The sequence below is a fragment of the Thalia democratica genome, chromosome 8 (genome assembly GCF_965202585.1).
Source record: "Thalia democratica chromosome 8, ktThaDemo2.hap1.1, whole genome shotgun sequence".
NCBI classification, from domain to species: Eukaryota; Metazoa; Chordata; class Thaliacea; order Salpida; family Salpidae; genus Thalia; species Thalia democratica.
Window position 1 is genome coordinate 21,096,455 of NC_139172.1, and position 22,416 is coordinate 21,118,870.

General features: G+C 27.7%; 1 protein-coding gene across 1 annotated transcript; it reads left to right on the forward strand.

The window, feature by feature from the left end:
• The first annotated feature begins 11,166 nt into the window (after positions 1-11,166).
• On the forward strand, positions 11,167-22,027 carry LOC145842437 (MAP kinase-interacting serine/threonine-protein kinase 1-like). The gene is made up of 10 exons (XM_082949884.1): positions 11,167-11,515; positions 11,624-11,796; positions 11,983-12,162; positions 12,490-12,646; positions 14,707-14,867; positions 15,423-15,625; positions 16,774-16,881; positions 17,098-17,245; positions 18,178-18,324; positions 18,525-22,027. Exons 1-10 carry the CDS (start codon positions 11,404-11,406, stop codon positions 18,759-18,761), a joined length of 1,626 nt encoding a protein of 541 aa, XP_082806010.1. The 5' UTR covers positions 11,167-11,403; the 3' UTR covers positions 18,762-22,027.
• The last annotated feature ends 389 nt before the right edge of the window (positions 22,028-22,416 follow it).

Consider the following 22,416-nt stretch of genomic DNA (forward strand, 5'->3'; position numbering starts at 1 on the left):
CGAAGACAAAATTGCACGAGGTTACAAAATTCCACGAAAGGATCTAAATTGCACGAAGATGAATTTTCACGAGTATACTAAATTGCACAAAGACAATTTTGCACCAATGGTCAATTTTGCATTATAGTAAAAATAATATTAAAAAACACTAAAAGATAAATTAGTAAAATAACAAAGAGAAAAAAAAATCTGACCGAGGGTAACTGTTAGGGCCTAGGGATAACAGTGGTGGTAAAAAATAAGAATAATTAAGAAAATTTATAAAAAAAAAAAAGAAATTAATAAGCAAAAAAAAAAATTACAGACCGAGGGTAAGGGTTAGGGGTAACAGTGATAGTAAGTAAAAAACATTAAAGTAATTAAAAAAAGTTGAAAAAAAAAATTCAACCCGTGCAAAAATTTCTCCGTGCAAAATAGTCTGCTCGTGCAAAAGTGACTCTTTGTGCAATTTTATCTTCGTGCAAATTTATCTTTTCACACAAAAATGTCCTCGTGCAATTTTGTTTCTTCGTGCAAATTTGACAGCTACTCATAGTATTTATATGTAGTTTATTTAAATAATATATACAATAACATATCATATTAGTTTTGAAATTTCAACTTGCAAAGAATAAAACTTAAGTGGTAAAATTGTCATTCTAAGCGTGTTTATAGAGTTTGAAAATAAGTTTTATTAAAAATAAAAAAAATAAAAATTAGTTTAAATCTTTTCAAAAATGATGATGAAATATAACCTTATGTATAAAATTATAGAAATAAAAGTTTTAATTCAAAAAGTTAAAAATTTCAAAGTTTTCAGCTTCGTTATTAAAAAATATATAACACATATTTCCCTACTTCTAGAAAAATGATTTTTTTTGAATTAGTTTTTCCATAAAAAAAAATTTGTTATTAAAAATAAAATATTGTAAGACTTAATTAGTGTATTTTAGATAAGATCAACGTGTAATAAGTTCATCATACAATGAGCGTCCTATTTATGTGTACTTGTAAAAAAGTAAAAGATTGATTAGTAGTGTATAATTAGTAGTAGTAAGAATATGTTACTTAACACTTATTAAGCCCTAACTATGTAAAAAAAGCTTAGCACAAAATTATCGGAGAAAATATCAAAAATTCTCCAATAAAGACAGACTTTAGATTCACTTAAAACAGTGCTGAAACAGTGACTTCAGAAAAAAGTATTTTCGAAGATTTCAAAAAATCAGTATTACTCCTACATAGGAAGATATTAATGAGCTTTTAGCTATTAACGATAAAAGTATTCATGTAAAGATATGAAATTTTATATAAGCAATCCATATTATGCAGAGCAGGAATCTGTAATTGGAGGTGAGATACCAATTTATTTTAAGGGAACGGGTGTTCAAAATAATAGTCAAATGTTACACGATAACAATATTATTGATAAATGTTTCGTAACATGTTTCATTCTTAAAAAGACAATTTCATCAAAACTATTGTTAGCAACATCTACGTAAATCTGCAATCCGCTTTGAATAGCTGAAAAAACCTACCACGAACAACAAATGTGTTTGCAAGACTTGAACGACATGCTACTTTTAGACTAAACATGGTTTCAAAAGTTTCTAGTTCTAATTTAAATTCACTTACACTTTTCTATACTTTCGTTTAACTAAAACTTAATATGCTTTTTTTATATTTCCGTTTTAGTATTAAAGTATGTAGCTGTAAGTTTGTATTCATCTTAGTTTATATAAATATTTTATGAACATACTATTTGTTCATTAATACTTTTAAATACAGCCTTTAATTGGCATTTATTAACGTTAAAAATTAGAAACTTTAGTTTAAGAATAAATTCTACAGGTAAAACTAAAAAATTATAACAAAAAAATGACTAATGCTGTTTAGACTCAAAATTTATTTAAAAAACGTGTAATCAAATTGCAAATTAATTTATTTATTTAATAAACAAACTGTAGTATACTAGATTTTCACAACCTTTTTTTCAAACAATAAAGTGTTATGTTTTAGAACTGTTATAACTTTTTTTATTTTGTTTGCACAGATCAGTTTCAAACTTTGATTAACCTTTTTTCTACAATAAAAAAGTACTTTTTTTTCAAAAAATAAAACTGTTTTTTGGTAGTTGATTAAAAAAAAGCTTTTCATTTATTTTTAAGCACTAATTAGAAAAGTAAAATAAAAGCATCGATGTTGACCAAAGATAAGAGTAATAAGGAAATACCAATTAAAACATTATTAAACAAGTTTTTTATTTACTCTTAAAAACTGTATTTATAATAATTGTTTTGTATATATTTATACCTTTTTGATTTTAATTAAACTGCTAGTTTTATATTTTATTAGTTTTTAATTTATTTTTTTATCCAAATTGTTTTGCTTAAAAAAAAATTGTTATAAAAAATAGACTTTGATATGGTATATTCAAAAAAAGTTGTCATGATAAAATTTTATAAAAGTTTGCAATTTTTAGCAAACGCGTGAGGTAGCTAAAAAAACTTGAACTTGTTATTGGGATTCCTCTAATTTTAGTAAAATTCGCACATACTTATAAGGGAGAAATATTATTTTTTTGCCAGCTAAAAGTTTATTACTTAAATTTATTTGAAACTAAGACAATATCATAAGAAACAAACTTATTACAATAAAATCATATTTCATGGGAGATTAAAAAAAACTTAAAGTTAAATAAATCAATTAAACAATTTTTTTTAATGTCTAGTTTTGTAGATTATTTCACGTAAACTATGGTTATTTACTTTTATACTGGTTAGTATTTTCAACTTTAAACTTAACATATATTTAAAAACTTATTAGTAATTCATGCTAACTTGTTCTAAGACTGATAGAAATATTAATTGGTGTGATGACCCAAGCCAAGACCAAAATGTCATGATCAAAACTTTTTATTAGCAATTTTAAAGTTCCTTTCATGACATATTAAAGTCCAAGCTTTAGCTCTGATATGATGGCATTTTCTGATTTATAGTTTAATAGATTTGAAAATGAGCTTCTACTACTTTCAAGTTTAAATTTTAGATCTTAAACAATCATTTATTAAAAACTTTGTGTATCTTTCCTACATTAAGTCCTTAGACTGAACTTTTTGAGCGTTTTTCTTTTATTGTTCACAAAACAATAAATCATTCATTAGTTTAAGTTTAATACATATACAAACTAAACTACCGCAAAGTTTTATAACAAAGGGCGAATTTGCACTATATATATTGACAAATTATTGCATCATTAGAATAGTAGCATAGTACTATTTGTTGAAGATAAACATAAAAAGAAAACAATAACAACAAGACAATTTATTCCTGATGTGTTTGTAAAAGCACACTGTTTTGAAGTGTCTTTATGTACTAACAAGTAATAGTTTTTAAAGATTGTTAAACATAACAATTTGAAATATAATTTTTTTAGTTTTCTACTCCATAAAACTAACTTGTGTATACTGTATAATAAAACAAAACGTTAATATGACAAAAAATTCTAAAAATAGATATATTATGTAGATGAGCAAAATATATACTTCAATAAATATGTTATTGGTGTAAAAGTAAAATTTTAAACGATTAAGTTTTTAGAATACAAAACTAGTGATATAATGGACCTAAAAGTTAATTTTTTCAAATCAAAAACTGGCAGAATTAAGATCCAGTAATTTGAAAATATTCAAAACTTTTGATGTGCTAAACTACACTTGTAAATTATTTTTTGTTTTTTTTATTATATGGTCATGTAAATATTCCTTTTTGCTCTTTATTTCAGACTCAATGTAGTGCAAGTTTCATGTTTCCCTTGTGATGTACCTAAGACCTTTTTTATGTTTTACACAACTAACCCTGGATTATCTAGTATGAGTAACATAATAGGTTTTGTGGACCCTTACCTGAGTTTCATATATCCTAAACTTATTGTACACCCAAAATAAGTTTTGTTAAAACTACTGATGTTCCTTGTTCTGAATATTTCAAACCAGATCTATTTTTGGATAACATATACCATAATTAATGATCTACTAGATCCACAGTTTTAGGATATGGCTGGAACCAGGTCTGTTTTGAAAATTCGATCCATTTTAAAAATTAAGATCTGGCAAGATCCTGTAGATCACTACACAAGATAACTTGCTTGCTTGACTTTTGTGCATATTTTTAATCTTTGAAGAGGAGTCAGTAAGTACTGATGTTTTACACTAAAATAAACTTGAAATTGAGTTATTGCTACCTCTTTTTTGGAAAAATAGCTGTTTTTCAATAGATAAAAGCATAAACAAAAATAGTTTAAAACTCTATCTTTAAAAGACAAAAAAAGCCTCAAAATATTTGGTCCTAGGACCTAATGCACGTAAAAACCTTTTGGTTGTCAAGTTGCACACCCCAGATACCTTTTAACGTCTTGTTCAGGATAACTAATGATTTATATTTAACCTGACTAATTATTTAGATATATGTTGTCACATCCTAATTACTTTTTTCTAATTACTTAATTTAAAAAATGTAGATTTCAAAATTCATTTCAGTTAATTTAAGTCCAATGTGAGTTTCCTCATTGAAAGTGTAGCTTAAGCTTAAAAGTTATTGCTTTATAGTGATTTACAGGATTTAATATTTGGTTCAATACAATTTAATAAGTAATTTTATGTTCTTCTGATTGTAGTAGATTTCCTATAAATAAAAGCTTTTTTTAACTACTGCTCTTTTTTCACAATTTAGTGTTGAGTTTTAACTAAGCTACAAGATGCTTTTTACAGATTTAAAAAGTTCAAAATAATTTTTGAGATATATCAGGTCAAAGTCGGAGGCAACAATAGGTTCCTTATAAGCTTGGTTTGATCTTAACAATGATTTCTTGCAACTATGCCTGCCTGATTAGTCTTAATAAAGACAAAACTGGTCGTAGGTTGTCTAAGATGCTGTTGTTGTTGGTCGTGTGGTGCAGTTAATTATTTATCAATACAGTTTTGCCACACACTCAGAGTAACTCAAGATATTTTGAAAATATCAGGATGATTTAGAATAGCTCAGTATATTTTGAGATTTATTTTGAAACTCCAGCTGAGAGTTTTATTTATTATTAAAGTCTCATAATAGTTTTAGTTTTTTTTAGATCTCAGGACAGTCTTTTTTCTAGGATTTGAATGAGATTTAATTAATTTTGTTTCAATATTTTGTTATTTCATAAGTAATTTTGTTGAAGAATTTGATTTTAACTTTGAATAAATAGATTTATGCAAATTATATATTTTATTCAAGACCGGTTTGTGTTTCCGGTGGCAAGAAATTGCGACCTTTTCAAGCAAAAATAAAATATTGAACTGCACATAACAATATAAGTCATCTATCCTGTTATTTAAAAACTTATTCATGCGTGAGAATATAAACAAATACTTAAATTGTTTTTGTATAACAAAAACTAGTAAATTGAGCATTCTTTTTTAGTTAAGGCAAATAACTATATAACTTTGAATAAAAATAAATTAAGATTTGAAATAACTCAAGATGAATCAGAACTTTTTTTTTGACTCAAAGAGTGGCAACCCTGTCAATATTTTAAGAAAGTTTTAAAAATCTATGTTATCTAACATTCTAAGCAAAGAATCTCAAATTTTCATAAAATATTCTTTTCATGGTTTCAAATGATTCATGAAAAGAGTAGAAAGTTTTTGTAGCAGTAATAATTACAAATAAAGAGTCTCTTGTGCAAAACTTAATTAAAAATGTTAAGCCTACATACAATATTTTATTTGTTGATTTATAAAAAGTAGATAAAAGTTTGGAAAAATAACTAAAATTAACAAAAAATAGAATTTTATTTTGTTTCTTTTTTGTTTGCACCTTAAAAAATAGGTTATTAAATACAAAATCAATGATCTACTGGATTTGTAATTAAGATCTGGCAAGATACAACCTTTTTTGCAAAGATCTGGATACAACCAATTGCAATTTCAAAAAAGGATTGGAATCTTTATTTTGAATATAGGTGTGAATCCTGTTTCAGCTGAATTCAATGACTTAATCAGCAGTAATCTATTTCTTTTTAATGTATACAATTAAAAAAAAAAAAACACTCAATTAGTACAAAAAACTTCCTTGAAAAGACACAAGTAAACCATAAATCATAAACAAATACTTAGTTTTAGGTAGTTTTACTAAATGTAATTGATGTTGATTGTAGGTAAACAAATATATATAAATATTTTTTCGTTGCTATGGAAATTAAAAAAATGTTTAATTACAAGTCCAAAACCAAAAGATCAATTTGCTATCTGTTAGTAGAATTTTTACATAGTTTTATTAATATTAGTATGTTTATTGTTTTATAGTAATTTTGCAACTATGTTTCCATGACACAGCAATATTTTGTTTTCATTTCTTTTTCTTGTTCTGTCTAAAACCAAGTGAATATTTTTTTGTTTTTAGATGAATTTTGTATATTTTTAAACATTTTATAAAAGAGTTAATAAACTTTTTTAATTTTTGACTTAATTGTGGTAGTCTATTGTTCATAATAGGGTGGATTTATTTGAAAAAAACTTTACTTTTACAAAACTACAATAAAAAAAGAGCTTTTAATATTTTTGCACTAAATTACAGTAACTTGCCAACTAGGTAAGCACTTCACTTGCTAGGATTCAAACTGCTTGGTATGGTAAACTTTTTAAATAAAAAAGGCTGCGTTCAAAATAGAATTTTTATTCGATTTAAAATGTAAAATCTTGAACTTTATATTCAGAAGCATTATATTTTAAAATAAGTTGCACTGTATTAAATTAAAGTAATTCTAAGCAATAGGAACCTGAAAATAAGTTATGATCTTTAGTTCGTAATTTTTAATTATAAATGTACAATTACAGGTTCTATTATTCTTAGAGTCCAATAGCTCAATATTAAATTGTTGTAGTGTTTTGCATAACTGTATATCAAATTCAATATTTAAAACAAACATGTTTCAGTTTTTCGATTTAAAGAAAATAACGAACAGTGCAATTTAAATTTGCATACCCCATAACTAAAACATATGAATAAAAGGACTTATAAGTTTATACAAATTTAGATAAACAAAAATAATAAACAATGAAATTAATGTTTACATACCCAAAAGTTGTATTATATATGTGAAAAGAAATATTATCGAAACTAAAGAACATTGCAATTGTCACTAACATACCCAATGGTTGAAACATAAATGTAATAATTTTATAAAAAAAGCAATATTAATGAAAATGAAGAACATTGCAATTAAGATTTGTTTAGAACTAGATGCTTTTGAAAACAGCTTTTTATGTTAGTGTAGCTTGTCAGTTTAATTAGTAGTGTATTGTGTCTGTTTAAGCAAACATTTTTTGTTGCCTAAAAAAAATTAGAACCCTCAACTAGCATTTTAGCATAAACAAAATTAAATTAAAAACATGATCAATATTTTCATAAATATTTATTTATTTGAAATTAGTTATTTTAAATTGTGTGTACTATGTAAATTTTAAAGGTACAAGGGAATACTACTTAGATAAAAAAAAAGTTGGTTGAACATAAACTACATACATGAATGAATACTTATGTATAAATCCATAAAATGAATAAATACTAAAGACTTCTAATATTTTTCAATAACTATGTTTTGTATTTATGATGAAAGTTTTGAGGATTTTGCTTTCATTTGTAAACTTTAAGTGGCTGTTTGTATTAGGCTCAATGTAGCTAATTAAAGACCAACATTACCTAGGTACACTGCCTGTTGGGTAGCACTTTTGTGCTGTGTTCAAAGTGGGTACGTAGTTGACAGGTTACTGTATATAGTTATAACCAAGAAATAAGCACCAAAGTTTTCTGTCAATTAATTTATATATTACTACTAGAAAATATTAAATTATAGAAATAATGATTTGTATAGAGAAATTTTTGAATATTAAAATCTTTTTGTGGGTTCAACTCTACCCCTGTTATGTGAAAAAAAAAATTAACTGAAAAAAGAGACTACAATTTGTTTATCTAGTTTAATTTATTTATCAGTTTCAACATAATCATAAGCTATAGACTTGGCAGGCAAGTATATTATATTATAGGAGTTATGCTGGTTTGCAATGTACTATTTAGCTAAACGTCTTAAAATAAAATGTTTTGGGTTGGTATTTATAAATAGGCTGTTATAATTAGTAATTGATAGTACTTTGTAATAGTTTGTTATATAACATGCTTGGTTTAAACAGTATTTTTTATTGTCTGCTGCACATATTCAATATTTGCAGTCCATGGAAGACTTTTTTCTATACTATGTGTTTCAGCAACTATTTTAGAGAAAGTTAGCTGTTAATTTTTAAAGGCTACCACCCCCTGTTCTACTATAAATAAATTCAAAATAAAAACAAATGCTGTTTTAAGTGTGTTTAAAGTTTAATGTTTTACAATCAAACTATCTTAAAAAACTGTAAAAACTTAATGCAAATGAAAATTTAAACATTATTTTTAATTATTATGGTGTATTTAATTAAATTAAATTTTTTAGAATAGTTTAGATTGCAAAAACTCTGTGCTTTGTATAAATATCAAAGTTTTCATTTTTTATATAAATCATTAGATTTGCAATAGTTGTGTAAAATTATAGATTTCTTGCCTGGGCAAATTCTTTATAATAATTCTTAAATAATTTTGACTGCCCGGGCATAAATCTACAATTAAACACAACCTTTGCAGATGGATTAAAGTTTGATAAAAAATACACTTAGTTATTTCGGGGTCAGTAAACTGCAGCCTGCAAGCAAACTTTTATTTAAAGTTGGTGACTCATTTATGTACAACTGCAAACTTACACTAAGTGTTCTTGGGTTTGAAATAAATAGAAAACAATGCAGAGTTTTTATATACGATTTTCAGGAAATTCGATATGAACACTAGATATTTTGGGTCTGTAATGAAGAGTAAAAACTGAGCCCAAATGTTTTATTTATAAAATTTAGCCCGACCACCAAATGCCTGCCAACCCAAGAGTTAATCTGAAAGTCAAGTTTTAATTTGTTAATTAATTAAGCGTTTTTAAACTTAGTCTAATTTTTGTTGAGTATTGTAATTGAATTATATTGTTAATTTTTAGTACGTAATCTTACAGTGCATAAATATTCTGTATAAATTAATTACATGCTAACAAGTTTTATAAAACTCATAGCTGTAAATCAATGTTTAATAGTCATTAGCTGACTTATCAGCATAAATATGTTTATTCAAGTCTACTAATTTATATTTATATAAGTTATTATTCCAATTAAGTTTTGCTTTATATAAAATTCAGTTGTTTTTTTTATAAATATGCTTTAAAATATAGCATTTGAAATAAAAACCTTTAAGAATATTTTTACCACTAGCAGTCAACATGAGTACAAAAGTAAATTTTAAATAAAATGCTTCCAGAAACTTCGCTACTATCAACTTTCAATGTTATATTTTTATAATTTTTATTTGTTGAAGTGTAAGTTAGAGTTTTCAGTTTTAAGTTTATAAATGAATAAACTATAAAATCAGTAGTTCTAATTATGATTTACAATAGAAAAAACTTAGTTCTTTTTGTAATAACGTTTAAGTAAAATAACTTTCTTCTAAGCTGTTTTAAATCACATATAAACATTATGTACTGTAAAATATGTGTGGTTAAATTTTAAATAAAACTATAGAACAGAATAGTTTAAAATGCTAACTTAGTACATACTTTACAATGCCTTTACAAAATTTGAAAACAATGAGAAATTATTTTTACATTCTATTAAGTAATACTTTCAAAATTCTTTAATTTATAAAGATTTAGTTTCTACCCGTTTTTAATTTAAATAGTTTTTATTAACATTATACACTGTAATAAAAATATACATAGTCGGAGTTGCTGTGGTATGATAGTAACAATAAATCTCTGTGTTAAGATTAAGTTGTGCTTTGTATTTTACAGTTTATTAGCTTCTTGTGATTTAAGTTTTCTTCAATGCTTCACTGAAGTGTTATATCTTAACTTACAATAGCTTTATAATACTATTGGTTGAACAGTTTATTTAGAGACGCCAATATTTATCATACACGGCATTTACATCCTTCAACAACTACACAAAATATGCCAATGAGTTGAAAGTAGAGAAAAAAAGTTTAACAGAAGAGCTGCTGAAAATCATGTGATGTTATTAACCGATGTATGATTCAGTTAGCAAAATATCTGCAAGCTTGCTAAAATTCTCTCATTTCGAACAACGTGGCAGTTAAAATAAGCAGCTCGAATGAAGATTTTCTCCTCTCTTTTTTTATTCATTCTCATTTTCCCTCACTTCCATTTCACATTACTTTCAAGTTCTTTTTTGAGATCTTGTGACTGTTTTTTTTTTTACATACATTATGGTGGCGTGATGTTGCATCAGTATAAGAGAGATTTAAAATATCATGAGCGAGAAAAGCTTTTTTTTTTCTTTTGTTGTTTACATATGCTAACATTAAAATGATTTTTTCATTTTAGTTTGAGTTTAGCATTTAGTGTATCTTTCTTGTAGACAAATAAACCAGTAAGGATTAATTAGCATATTGAAAACAAATATAAGATAACATTAATATTATTAGATATTAATACTTAAATTAAGTTTATTTCATATTAGCTTTTCAACCAATGAGGTGTGTTCAAATTACAGATGTTTTATTTAATAATATTCATTGAAACATTTTTTGTGAAATAAACTTAGTTTGATCATTAATAATTTTTATTTTAAGGTTTTTTTATAGTATTGTAAATTAAAACTTACTTCATCAGTAAATACGTTTTTGTTGATTTAGTTTTAGCTTTCCAAAGTTTTGAAATTACTTAGTTTAATTTTAAAGTAGCAACTAACTTGTTTCAATTAAAACAACAATGTTCATATAAATATATGAAAAAATATTTATTTAGTTTCAAAATAACTTTAAACTTTAAAGTTTTATTTGATATATGAATATAGTTTTAAAGTTATTTATAATGTTTCAAAACAGTAAATATAGAACAAAAAAAAATAGAAAAATTAAATATGTAAAGTTTGTTTTTATACATTTTGACATTGATGAATGTTAAAGTATATGAATTATTAGTATACTTAATATAATATTTTTGATATACTTTTATTTTGCCTGTTTATGCTAAAACCATAATAACAAATAGAAATATTTTTGCAGTGCAATATCGTGCATAAAGTACCTGACATGCTCAGAAGGCTTTAGGTTTTAGATAATAAAGTAGTAGTGTTTAAATCTCGGACGTGGATACAATCTACAAATCGGTCAAACTACCAATCTGTTACTAAAGTGGTTTAAATTTTGCATTTAAAACCATTTTAAGCGTGTTAAACTTCATTCTGCTATAGAATCCTTACAAAACGATATTTGCTGCTTAAGAATCAACAATAGCTGTTGCACGATGATAGATACAAGCAAAATGAATACATCTGGCGTAACCAACCTTGTTGGCTCTTATGGAACTACCATTTCGAATGTTACTGACGAGTCAGTTTCTGGCAGTGCTACATCAGGTAAGCTTAACTAAGCTATTTCATCTTGATTAATTGCTTTATTTCTTGACAATAAATAATTTTGCAGCCTCATATATTAATTGTAGTTGCTAAATATTAATGTTTTAGACTCTATGCTGGTGTACAACATGGAAGTAAACAACAACTCTTCCCGGGAAGCTTCTACTGGTCTGATTTCTTCCACTAATTTGCTGGAAGACGTCATACACGAGGAAGAAACTACTGAGAACAACGCTGCTACTAGTAGTCCCATTGAAATCGATGTTACCAAGCTTAACCAGGTAGCTTAGCTGGAAATTAATTGAATTACCAGATTTTATGTGTTGGTAGTTTCAAACACAACTTACAGTTATTTCTACAAGACTAAAACAAACCAAATATATTTTATTTAGCTGAACATGAATTAATTTGTTTAAATAATTTTAACTTATTTAACATGAACATATTTTTTTATCATTTATTATCAGGCTCAAATGGAAGCTCGCAAGCGGCGCCGCAAGAAGCGAAGGACGAGGGCTGGCGACAGTTTCTGCACTGGAACCTTCCACGACTTGTACGATGTGAGTGAGGAACAGCTGGGCGAGGGCGCGTACGCAACTGTGAAGACTTGCATTAACAAGTTCACTCACAATGAGTATGCTGTAAAGGTTTGTACATTATTTGATTTAGTTTTTAAATATAAGTTGACTGTTTTTTGTAATATTTGGGTCAGTAACATTTATGTTGGAATATTACAAGATTTTTAATGCTCTCAGTTTTTGAAAATATTTTCTCATGAATTTAGAATTGTTATGCGTTTGAAATAGACTTACTTATACAGAACCATTTTTTGTACCTAAAATATATTTTAAAAAGTTATACTAAGTTATAAAAAGTTAGTTTTATAAATTATAGTTAAACTTTATTTATTTGCATCAAATTAAGTTTCAAAAATAATGTATTTTTGGTTATAAAATTCATGTAAAAACTGACAGATCATTGACAAGCATATTAATGGCCACAGCCGAGTTCGTGTTTTCAAAGAAATAGAGCTGCTGCACAAATGCACCAACCGCCCCAATATCTTGCAACTCATCGAATACTTTGAAACTGAAGACTACTTCTACTTGGTTTTTGAGAAAATGTATGGAGGTTGGTGTAAAAAAGTGTTTGAATTTTTAAAATAAAAGTGTGGTGAAAATTTGTAGTCGCATAAATCTGTGATTGGCTGATTAAAGTGGCGATACTCAAACACGTGATTTTAATCACAAGCACAACTACCTAAGGCGTTTTTGAGCAGCAGTATATATGCACTCTGCAAACATTCTTTTTGCAGCGTATTATTTAGGGTTAAAACTTAGAATTCACGAGAAAGCAAACACGAATTTTGATTTGTTTTTGTCAATCGCACTGTGTAAGCAAATGATAACAAAATAGTTTTTCTCTACTAGCCTTACATTTGAAAGCACTTCAATGCTTGACTGAACAGTTTAAACAATGCAGTGCTAGGCTGAAAACGCAAAATTTTCCACTGTACAATGACTCAATAACGGACAGCGCTACGTGTGTGCATGACTATTGTTGTTATTTTTTAAAAGTATTTTTTTAGTAAAGCTAAACGTTTCGTTTACTGCTATTATAACTTGAAAACTTGCTTTTACTTTAAAATTGTTATCGTATATTTAAGCTTAAAGTATGCTCTTACATTACACAGGCTTTTAAACAAATGATAAAGTTATAAGTATTTAGTTAAACAAATAAAATACAAAATCACTTAATATTGATTAAATACTTAAATAATAAAAACAACATATTTATGCGTTTAATTTATATAAACTAATTGAATTTATAAGTGTTTCTTGTAACAATAAATAATTTGTATTTTGATGTTTTTTGTTCTAATTTACTAACAGTTGTGTAAATGAAAATTTTTATTTATTAATATAATCTGCATGTGGAACTTACGGAAGATTTTTAAAGTAAATTATGTTCTAATCTGTCTTAAACGGTAATTTTCAGTAAAAATATTCTAATAGAATTAGATAATCCAAAAAAAAAAATTTCCATAAAATATTGTTTATCTTTTCTTTAAACTACTATCATGTTAGTTATTTATTGAAGCTAAAATAAACTATTTGATAACTTAACATTGTAACTTATCAAAACATAGATAATTATTATATAAGGCTTTATCTTAACATTTTTGAAGTTAAGCCAAGTTTCAAGTAAATCCATATTGAGAATATACTTTTGAGTTTAGTGTAGGGAGGTAAAAAAAACCTTGTATTTAACCATAGATAAGGCGATTATGCCTGCAGCCATTTAAAAGGAATTCTGCAATGTTTTCTGTGAAGGCGCATTAAGGTTATAATTTAGTTTTGCTGTAAACTTTCCTGAATGCTTTCAATCTCGTTTGCCGAGGAAGTTTGTTTAGAAATTGCTTTAAAGGTTATCCAAGACTGTTTCGGCAGCTGTTTTACGTATCAGCCTGTTTAGTTTCTAATAAGATTTGCTTACTCATATTTGCTTACATAAACATAACCTTTGATAGTACGATTCTTTTACAGTGTCCTTTTGAATGCTGTTAATAACGTGAAGTTGAAATTTCATGCATATTGTTATAATGCTTTAGTCACATTTTTTAAAAAACATTTGCATCAAAAACTTAGTCAAATTTCTATCATAGTTTTATTTTCATTCTATTTTATACATTGTATTTTAAAATTTTAGAAAATATATCTAGTTATTGCATTTATAATGATTTAGGCCACATTATCTCGATATTAGAAATTTTTACTAAGAACAGTGGTATAAATTAATAGTTCAAGTTAAGATTCAGAACATAGGTTGCATAAATAAAATCAGTGCTTTATATATAAAGCACTATTGATTTTTAATTGTACGTTAAAATATTATTTTAAATGTAAAGTATTTTATAATAAATATGTTTTGTATATTATTGATTATTTAGTAAAGTTAAAGCTTTGATTTACAACTAAATTTAACTACAAGTTTATGTAATATAATATTATTTCAACTGTTTTTTTATTTATAAATTAAGTTATGTAAAAAGTTTTAAAATGTTCGATAAAGCTACAATTGCATTATAAATTCTACTGTTAAATATTGTGAGTTTACTAATAAGTTTTTGTAAAATTTTTGCTTACTAGGTTCTCCAATCAATCAGTTTATAGTTTTAAACATAAATTCAGGTACCTTGTTGCATCGAATTGAAAACTGCTTTCATTTTGACGAAGTTGAAGCCTCGAAGGTGGTCAAGGACATAGCAACGGCGATTGCGTATCTCCACGACAACGGAATCGCTCATCGTGACCTCAAACCTGCTAACATTTTGTGTGAAACCAACGACAAGGTTTGACATTTTTTGTTTGTTTTTGTTTGTACGAAGGTTTTTACTGTTTTACGAATTATAAATAAAAACAAAAGCAAACTTCTAGTAATAGAACGTGTTATATCGTTTAATAAGTGTTTATATTTGACTCTTTATTTTTTTTGCTAATTTAAAGTGCTGATAGAAGTGCTAAATATAAAATATTTATTTTTTATTTCAACGAACTAGTGTTGTTAAATTCTCTATGAATTAAACACAAATATTTAAGTTTTAAGTGTTTCTGTTAATTTCTATTGTTTGTTTGTATTTTAAACCTTATATTGTACGTTATACTGAGGAAACCAGTCAAAACACAAATTATTTGTCTGTTAAATTTTATATTTGCACTTTTACTCTTCTTACGTGATAAACTCCATGAGAATAAAGCAAAAATAGTTTTATCAGATTAATCTTTGTTATCTTATTAAATTTAGTTAACTTTGCTCAAATGCTGAGCCAACAATTTCAACCAGTGTGAAATTTTCAGCTTGATCAACTCTTAAACATGTCTGACAATATCACAACAAACTCGCACAGGTGTCTCCGGTCAAGATCTGCGACTTCGACCTGGCGTCGGGTCTCAACTGCCACGACTACCAGGACGCTTCCAAGACGCCGGAGATGACGTCGCCGGTGGGGAGCGCGGAGTACATGGCGCCCGAGGTGGTCAACACTTTCCTGTACGACGACTCGCACCACTACGACAAGAGGTGCGACGTTTGGAGCCTCGGTGTCATCATGTGAGTTGATTCGGTTGTTCTAGTTGCTGTGAGCTTTGTAAAGAGCAGCATGTATGTATAAAATAAAACTTATACTACTTACACGCGTTTCGGGCTTCATGCTTTGTGTGTTTTAAACTGTCTTGATGTGTAAAGCATCGAGCCCGATACACGTGTAAACAATTATTTTGTTGTAAATTATGTTGATTGTATGTGTATGAATAATTGATACTTTTTATGAATATGTGACGCGCGAAAGGCTGCAATACATGAGCGCAATACACTGAACTTTTTGCTTATGTAAGCCTTTAACTTTTGCTTTACGTAACTATTTTTTGTTTAAAAACACACACATAGGGAAAGTTGTTTGCTTTGCAGCTAAATCTTCTTTATTGTATCCTTATTGCCTCAGCATTTGAGTTAAGCTTGTAATTGACAACTAAGTTTCTTACTGTTTTGAATTAAAACAGTGGTGTAAGCAATTTATATAGTAGTGTAGACTTTCTATTTCAACAGTTGATAGTTATGTTTGCTTTAAAACAAAAACTGTTGTTTGATCTGAAGAAGTTGAATTTTTTTATAATGCCGATTTAATTACATATTGATAAATATCAAAGCTTTATTTGTTAAGTTGTCAAAATTGTTATTTCCTTAGTTGTAGTTTTTATAAAATGTTTACATTTCTACATCCTTGTTTTCTACACTTATGTGTTATTTTTAAATACAAAAAGGAAATGTCGATGCTAGTTATTGTATAGTATGTAAAATAAAGTTTTGATATATAGTTCATGTACACTGTGCTAGTATTCAAGGGAGAGGAAGTAAATTTTATTGATTTTTTTATTAGTCATGGGAGATTTTCTATGCTGCACATCACTTTTGTTTTCACATTGCTGTTTGTTTAAGTTATGTGTTTTAAAATTTGGACTGAATTAAGTTTTGTTTTAGTTAAATTTGTTATATTTTTACATTAAGTATTTTAAACGTTTTCCATTAATACCAAGTGAAACTATGCAAATAAGCAAATTTATTAAAACTGTCATGTATTTATTTATTTATGCATGTAACAGATAAAGCTTAAAAAATTTCAAGTTCATTACATAATTAGCGATCATTTCAGTCACGTTTTATTAAGTTTAGACTTTTTTATTTGAACACGGAATTTTTAGGTACATCATGCTGAGCGGACACCCGCCTTTCATAGGTGCCTGCGGAGCCGACTGTGGCTGGGACTTTGGCGAGGCTTGCGAGCATTGCCAGGATATGCTCTTCTCGAGGTTTGTTATTATTATTAGTTGTTTTTTTTTAATTTTTAAATATTTTTATTTATATTTTTGTCTATTTATTGGTTCAAGGAGACGATTGAAATATTTTAAATCAAAGAATTTCGATATTGAATTAACATTTTCTGAATTTAAAATTCGTATTTATCAAATACAATAATATAAAATAAAAGGATACAAATCAGTTGAAATTGTTAATTTTTTTTGCAGCATTCAGAGCGGGGAGTACGATTTTCCCGATGAGACGTGGTCGGGAATCAGCGACGAGGCGAAGGATCTGATCAGCCACCTGCTCATGAGAGACCGGCATCTCAGATACTCCGCGCAGCAAGTGCTTCACCACCCGTGGATCACCAAAGTGAGTTGTGTAATATTTTGTGTTTAAAAGTTGTTGTATTTTGTTGCGACAGTGTGCTTAAACAAAAGTACTTGTGTATTGCCGTTACGTAATAGTTATGTAAAATAAACTTAGTAATACACTGAAGTACCTTTTATTACAGTTTATATCGGTTTTAACAATCAAGTTGTATTTTAATATACTTCAATGAATCAATTATTAGATTAATTATTTTAAATTAGTTTTATAGAATTTTGTAATAAGTGTTTTTTCAAGTGCATTATTTTGATAATAATTCTTTGAACAACTTTACAGAAGTAAGAGCTTAAAATAAAGCTAATATTAAATTCAAAACAGTTACAAAGTTATAATTTAAATATTGGTATTTCAATGATACATGCTAACTTTTTTCTCATTTAAATTCAACAATGTCTAAAAATATTTTTTGCAACTAAAGTCTGCAGTAAGTCATTAATATTTAAAATTTAAACACAACTGCTTACTTGTTTAAAAAAAAGTTGACTAATGAAAATGAAAAATGTTAATCGTGTTTTTACTTTTTTTTGCTAAATCACTTTTAAGTGCTTCAAAATTTAAAAAAGAAAATCTGTTATTTTTGTTGTAAAAGTTACGAGTCTGAACTATATACCGCAAATGATAGTTTTTTGCTTGTGCATTCAGCAGATGTTTGCCATCATGTAATGCTGCACGATGACGCATTGAACAACTTAAATTTTCCTTCCTTGTCATATCACGACGTTACATCGTTGTTGTAAAAACAGTAGCAATTGTTTAGTGTTAACAAGCGTGCTGGTTTGCAGATCTTTGATAGCTTTTGAAACTTTTCCAATTATAACTTTTAAAAGTACTCGAAGCTTCGTGTTTTATTAATGAAGCATACAAACAAATTTACTTCTGCTGTGTTAATTTTGAATACTATTTTTATCACTCAGGCGACCGCTGAAAACAGTTCGCAGGACAAGTCGAAAGTCCTGACTCGCCGGAACTCGTCGACTTACGATCTGACGCAGTTTGCTGAAAGCGCTGTGGCTTACGAAAGAAAACTCGCACAGCAGGACCCAAGCGAACTCGTCCAACTTGTAAGTTGCGGTGCTTCAAAGTTTATGACTTTTATATATTTTTTAGTTTGATGTAATGTTTTATTGGTAAAACTAATAATTGTTATAAATTTAATTTTATTTACACAAAAATTATGAACTTGCTTCGCTTGGATCTGTTTTTACAAACCATTAGTTTGTTATTTTGAATATTTGTATAATTACATATAACATTAAAACAGGTGAAAGAAAAGCTGCAAGTCTCTCTCGACTCCGAGCAACCATCAACGGCTGAAACTCCAACTCAATCATCAAACGAGCAATCATCATTTGAAGCTTCAAAGAAGGAGTGTTCGGCCAGGAAGTGCTGCAAGAACCAGCTGGAGTCGTGCACTCGGGCGGCCCGAAGCATCCTCATGAAGTCGCCGAACCCTTGTGCGAACGTCGTTGCCAGCTTCAGCAAGCTGCAGGGCGTCTGATCACATGTGTGGAGTGTTTGAATTTTTTACTTTTCGTTTTTTCATCATACTACTTTAATCGTTCACTATCGCTAGCCATCTTATAGCTGGTATTTTTCTGCGGGCGCGTTGTAAAGCTCGCTGTGTAGAGACTTTTTCTTGTTGTGAGAGGTGTAAATAGGTTGTTGTTGTCGGTGTTTTTCATTGCAGCTTTACTAACTTTTAATAGTTGACTCCCGTGTCGGAGGTGTCGTTTAACAGGCTTTGATTATCAACCATTTGCTGTTTAGGCACTCAGTAGTTTTTGTTTTGTTCATTTTCGTTACTTTTTGATTTCTATTGATCTGTTTCGTTTTTTTTTTGGAAGTTAATTGTTATGCCTAAAAGCAGTTTAAATTGTACATACGTTTAAGAGCCTTTAATTTTTTAAGTTTATTTTCGATGTTGTTTCACTTTTAACAACTTTGCAGTCTGTTTTGTTTATACGAGCAGTCTTAAAAGTACTTTTCCAAAAAGCGTCAAAACTTGAGGATTACTGTTTGATGAAAATAATAAGATTGACATCTTTATATTTTCTTGTACATAGTTGAAAATTATACTGTTTGCGAAAAAAAGTTTTTGTAAGTGTTTAAAAAGACTCAGTGATTGTCTCGACTGTTCAGGTATTACTGGTGTTTTAGTCATGCAAAATTTTAACTACCAGTAGCTTCTACTTGATGTTAAACGCTGTCATTGTCACTATTGGGTGTTTTGAACATGTATTCTGTTTAGTAAACTTGACTGAAATCTCTCTTGTGTCTGAATGGCAGGTTTAAAAAATAAAGCTAATTCGCGACTGCCTGGAATCAATAATTTTTGAGCACCAGCTAGTTGCCAACAGAGTTATATTTTCATAGATCGACCACGCAAACCAAATACTCATTTTTGTTTGTTTGATGTTCCAACTCTTTTTTTCTTAACGTGCTTTACATGGTAGTTTACTTTTATAAAATTTCGCTTTTCGTCTTTCTGATGTTGCTCGACAGTTCTATACAAGTTCCCCACGTTGTCAGTACTCTCTAAAAAGTAACTTAATATTGAAATAATTAACTGCTTGTGCAACATAGTAAAAGTAATGATTAAATATAGGCATGTCCGTAATAACCTAATATGTTCTTGTTGTGAATACTTTATATATTTGGTGCTTCTGGTGTTTTCCGGTTAGTTTTTATTCTTAGTTAATTTCGTGCCGCGACGTTTGTGTTTTTATTTTCTACGTGCGCCAAGCCACACAAGAGAGACCTTGGTGCTTTTCGAACGAATTCGTTAAAAGTCGGTGTGACTACTGAAACATTAAATATAAATCAAACAAAAAATAAAGAATGTGTAAAAATTCAGATGTAAATCATTGCTAGTGTGTCTACCTCACCTAGAAGGGTTGAAATGTAGAGTATTGAGATTCTTGCGTTTATTTGAGGTTGAAGACTTTATAGGATTTATGCTTCTGAACCATTCCCGCACGTTTTTTCTTAAAACTTAACAATAAACTTCTTATATTGAATGGTCTTCAGTTGACGCTGTGTATACAAATAAACAAAAAGGTAGAATATTGGAGCAATCCGTTGTAAATCACAACAGAGTCATTCCAGTAAAAAATATTATTAGGAAAAACTCGTGAAAAGTTTCAACGGACTTTAAAACTCATCTTTGAAAAGGTCGTCTCATTGTATTTGACTCCCACGGTTTTCAGGTAAAATTTATACAAATCAACTGTTCGATTTTTTCACACTCATCTCTGCAAACTATATTGGGAATTGATGCCACTGTGAAAGTGCGGTACCAACGCGCCCACACTCTCTTATATCAATATCACCGTTGTTAAATCCACAAAAATTGTTTTCTCTAGTGTCGGTCTCTCTAACAAACTTAAATGATACTGCAAAATGTCAGAAACACTGCTCGGATTTCGTTATGTGAGGTAACGACGACAGGCCGACGACCAGAGGCAAGGTTCAGTGTTTGTCTATGCATATAGTGTTAGTTGTATAAAGTATTTGTATAGCTGAATATAGTTGATCGTTTTACATACTATAAGCCTTTCCAACATATATAAAATATGTATATATATATATATCAGTATTGTTACATTTCAAATCGTTTATCATGAGCTAAATAATTTCATGTTGTAAAATTTTTGTATAAAATATTTTTTTGTGGTTTTGGAAATATTTTTTCTTTATTTTCATGGTTAGACAAAAAAAGTATATACTGTATTACCGTTTAAGAATCTTGTTCATCTCTTTGAAAGCTGCTTTTCTAGCATTTTACCACATGTACACCATTGTTGTTATTTTGTTTTCGGAAAAATGTACGTCTACAACAGAAGTGGCTTTTTGAACTCGATTCGGCCTTTTTGTTGCGAACCTTTTAAACCAACCTTTACTCTGCCCTCAACCAAAACAAATTTTATATGTACATTCAGTGTGAACGAGCTTAAATTTATTAAAAAGTTGGTATCAGTCTGAAGAGGCATGCATTTGCTGTTGGTTTTGCATTTGGAATAGTTAGATAAAAAACAGAACTTTTAAAGTTTATGTTCAGAAGTTTTTTAAACCTTCAATGTTTATGGGGTTTTGTACAATTAATCATTGTTGTTTGTTTTGAAAACGTTTAATGGCAAGAAAAATATAATTTGTGGTTTAAAACTAATACAAAAAAAAACTTAATTGTAAAAACAGTTTACATACTTTTAAATGAATTTATTAAAAAAAGAAAGAAGTTGTATCATTTTTATTAAGTTAAATGAAAAATATATAACTTGTAGTTATTTTTTCTTGCTTTTGGTTTTTTTCAAGTTAAAACTCTATGTTGTGTAAAATTAAACATTTTTATTTTGCATCTAATAAGTAAAACTTAAACAATAACTTTAAAAAATGTATTTTTTTATTTCAATGTTTTAAAAACTTGAAACATAAACATTTTTTAAGGTTTAAAAAGAGTTAAATGCATTGCTATTAATTTTTTTTTTGTACTTTTGAAAAAAAAAACAATTACGTAAAACGTGTTCAAATTAATTCAATCGTAATTAACGTGATTTTTGGAATTCAAAATTGACTCAATAAACTTTACAAAAAAGAAGAACTAGTGCATTTTTTCGACTTTTGTATCGCCTTAAGCTGTTGCTGAATTATTTATCAGCTTTATTGTAAACTAAAGAAACGTTTTGAATAGTTTGTATGCTATTTTATCTTTAAAACAAAATCTAATGGTGTTCGAATTAAAAGTAAAGAAGTAATTTAATATTTATTTTCCAGTCACTATAAATAAAAATGAGCTTTATTTGTTTGATAATATTTACTAGAATTTTCTCATACCTTTTTTAAGTTTTTTTTTGTAAACTATAGAAAGTTTTGAGTTAAAATATTTGTAAACTATGCTAAATTGACAGTTAAATTAACAGTTTAAGCTAAATAGTTATAAAATTATAAGAAAACTTGGACTAATTTAATTGTCTTTTTGATTTTACACAATTGAATTTTTTTTTTGCATTTAAATATAAACAATTATATTAATAAACGTGCTTGTTAAATTAAATAATTTTTTTTGAAAATTTTAGTACGTGGTTTTTTACATGCAAATTAAGCTTTAGATGCGTGAATAAAAAACCGTGTTATAATGATGTAAAAAAAACTTTTCA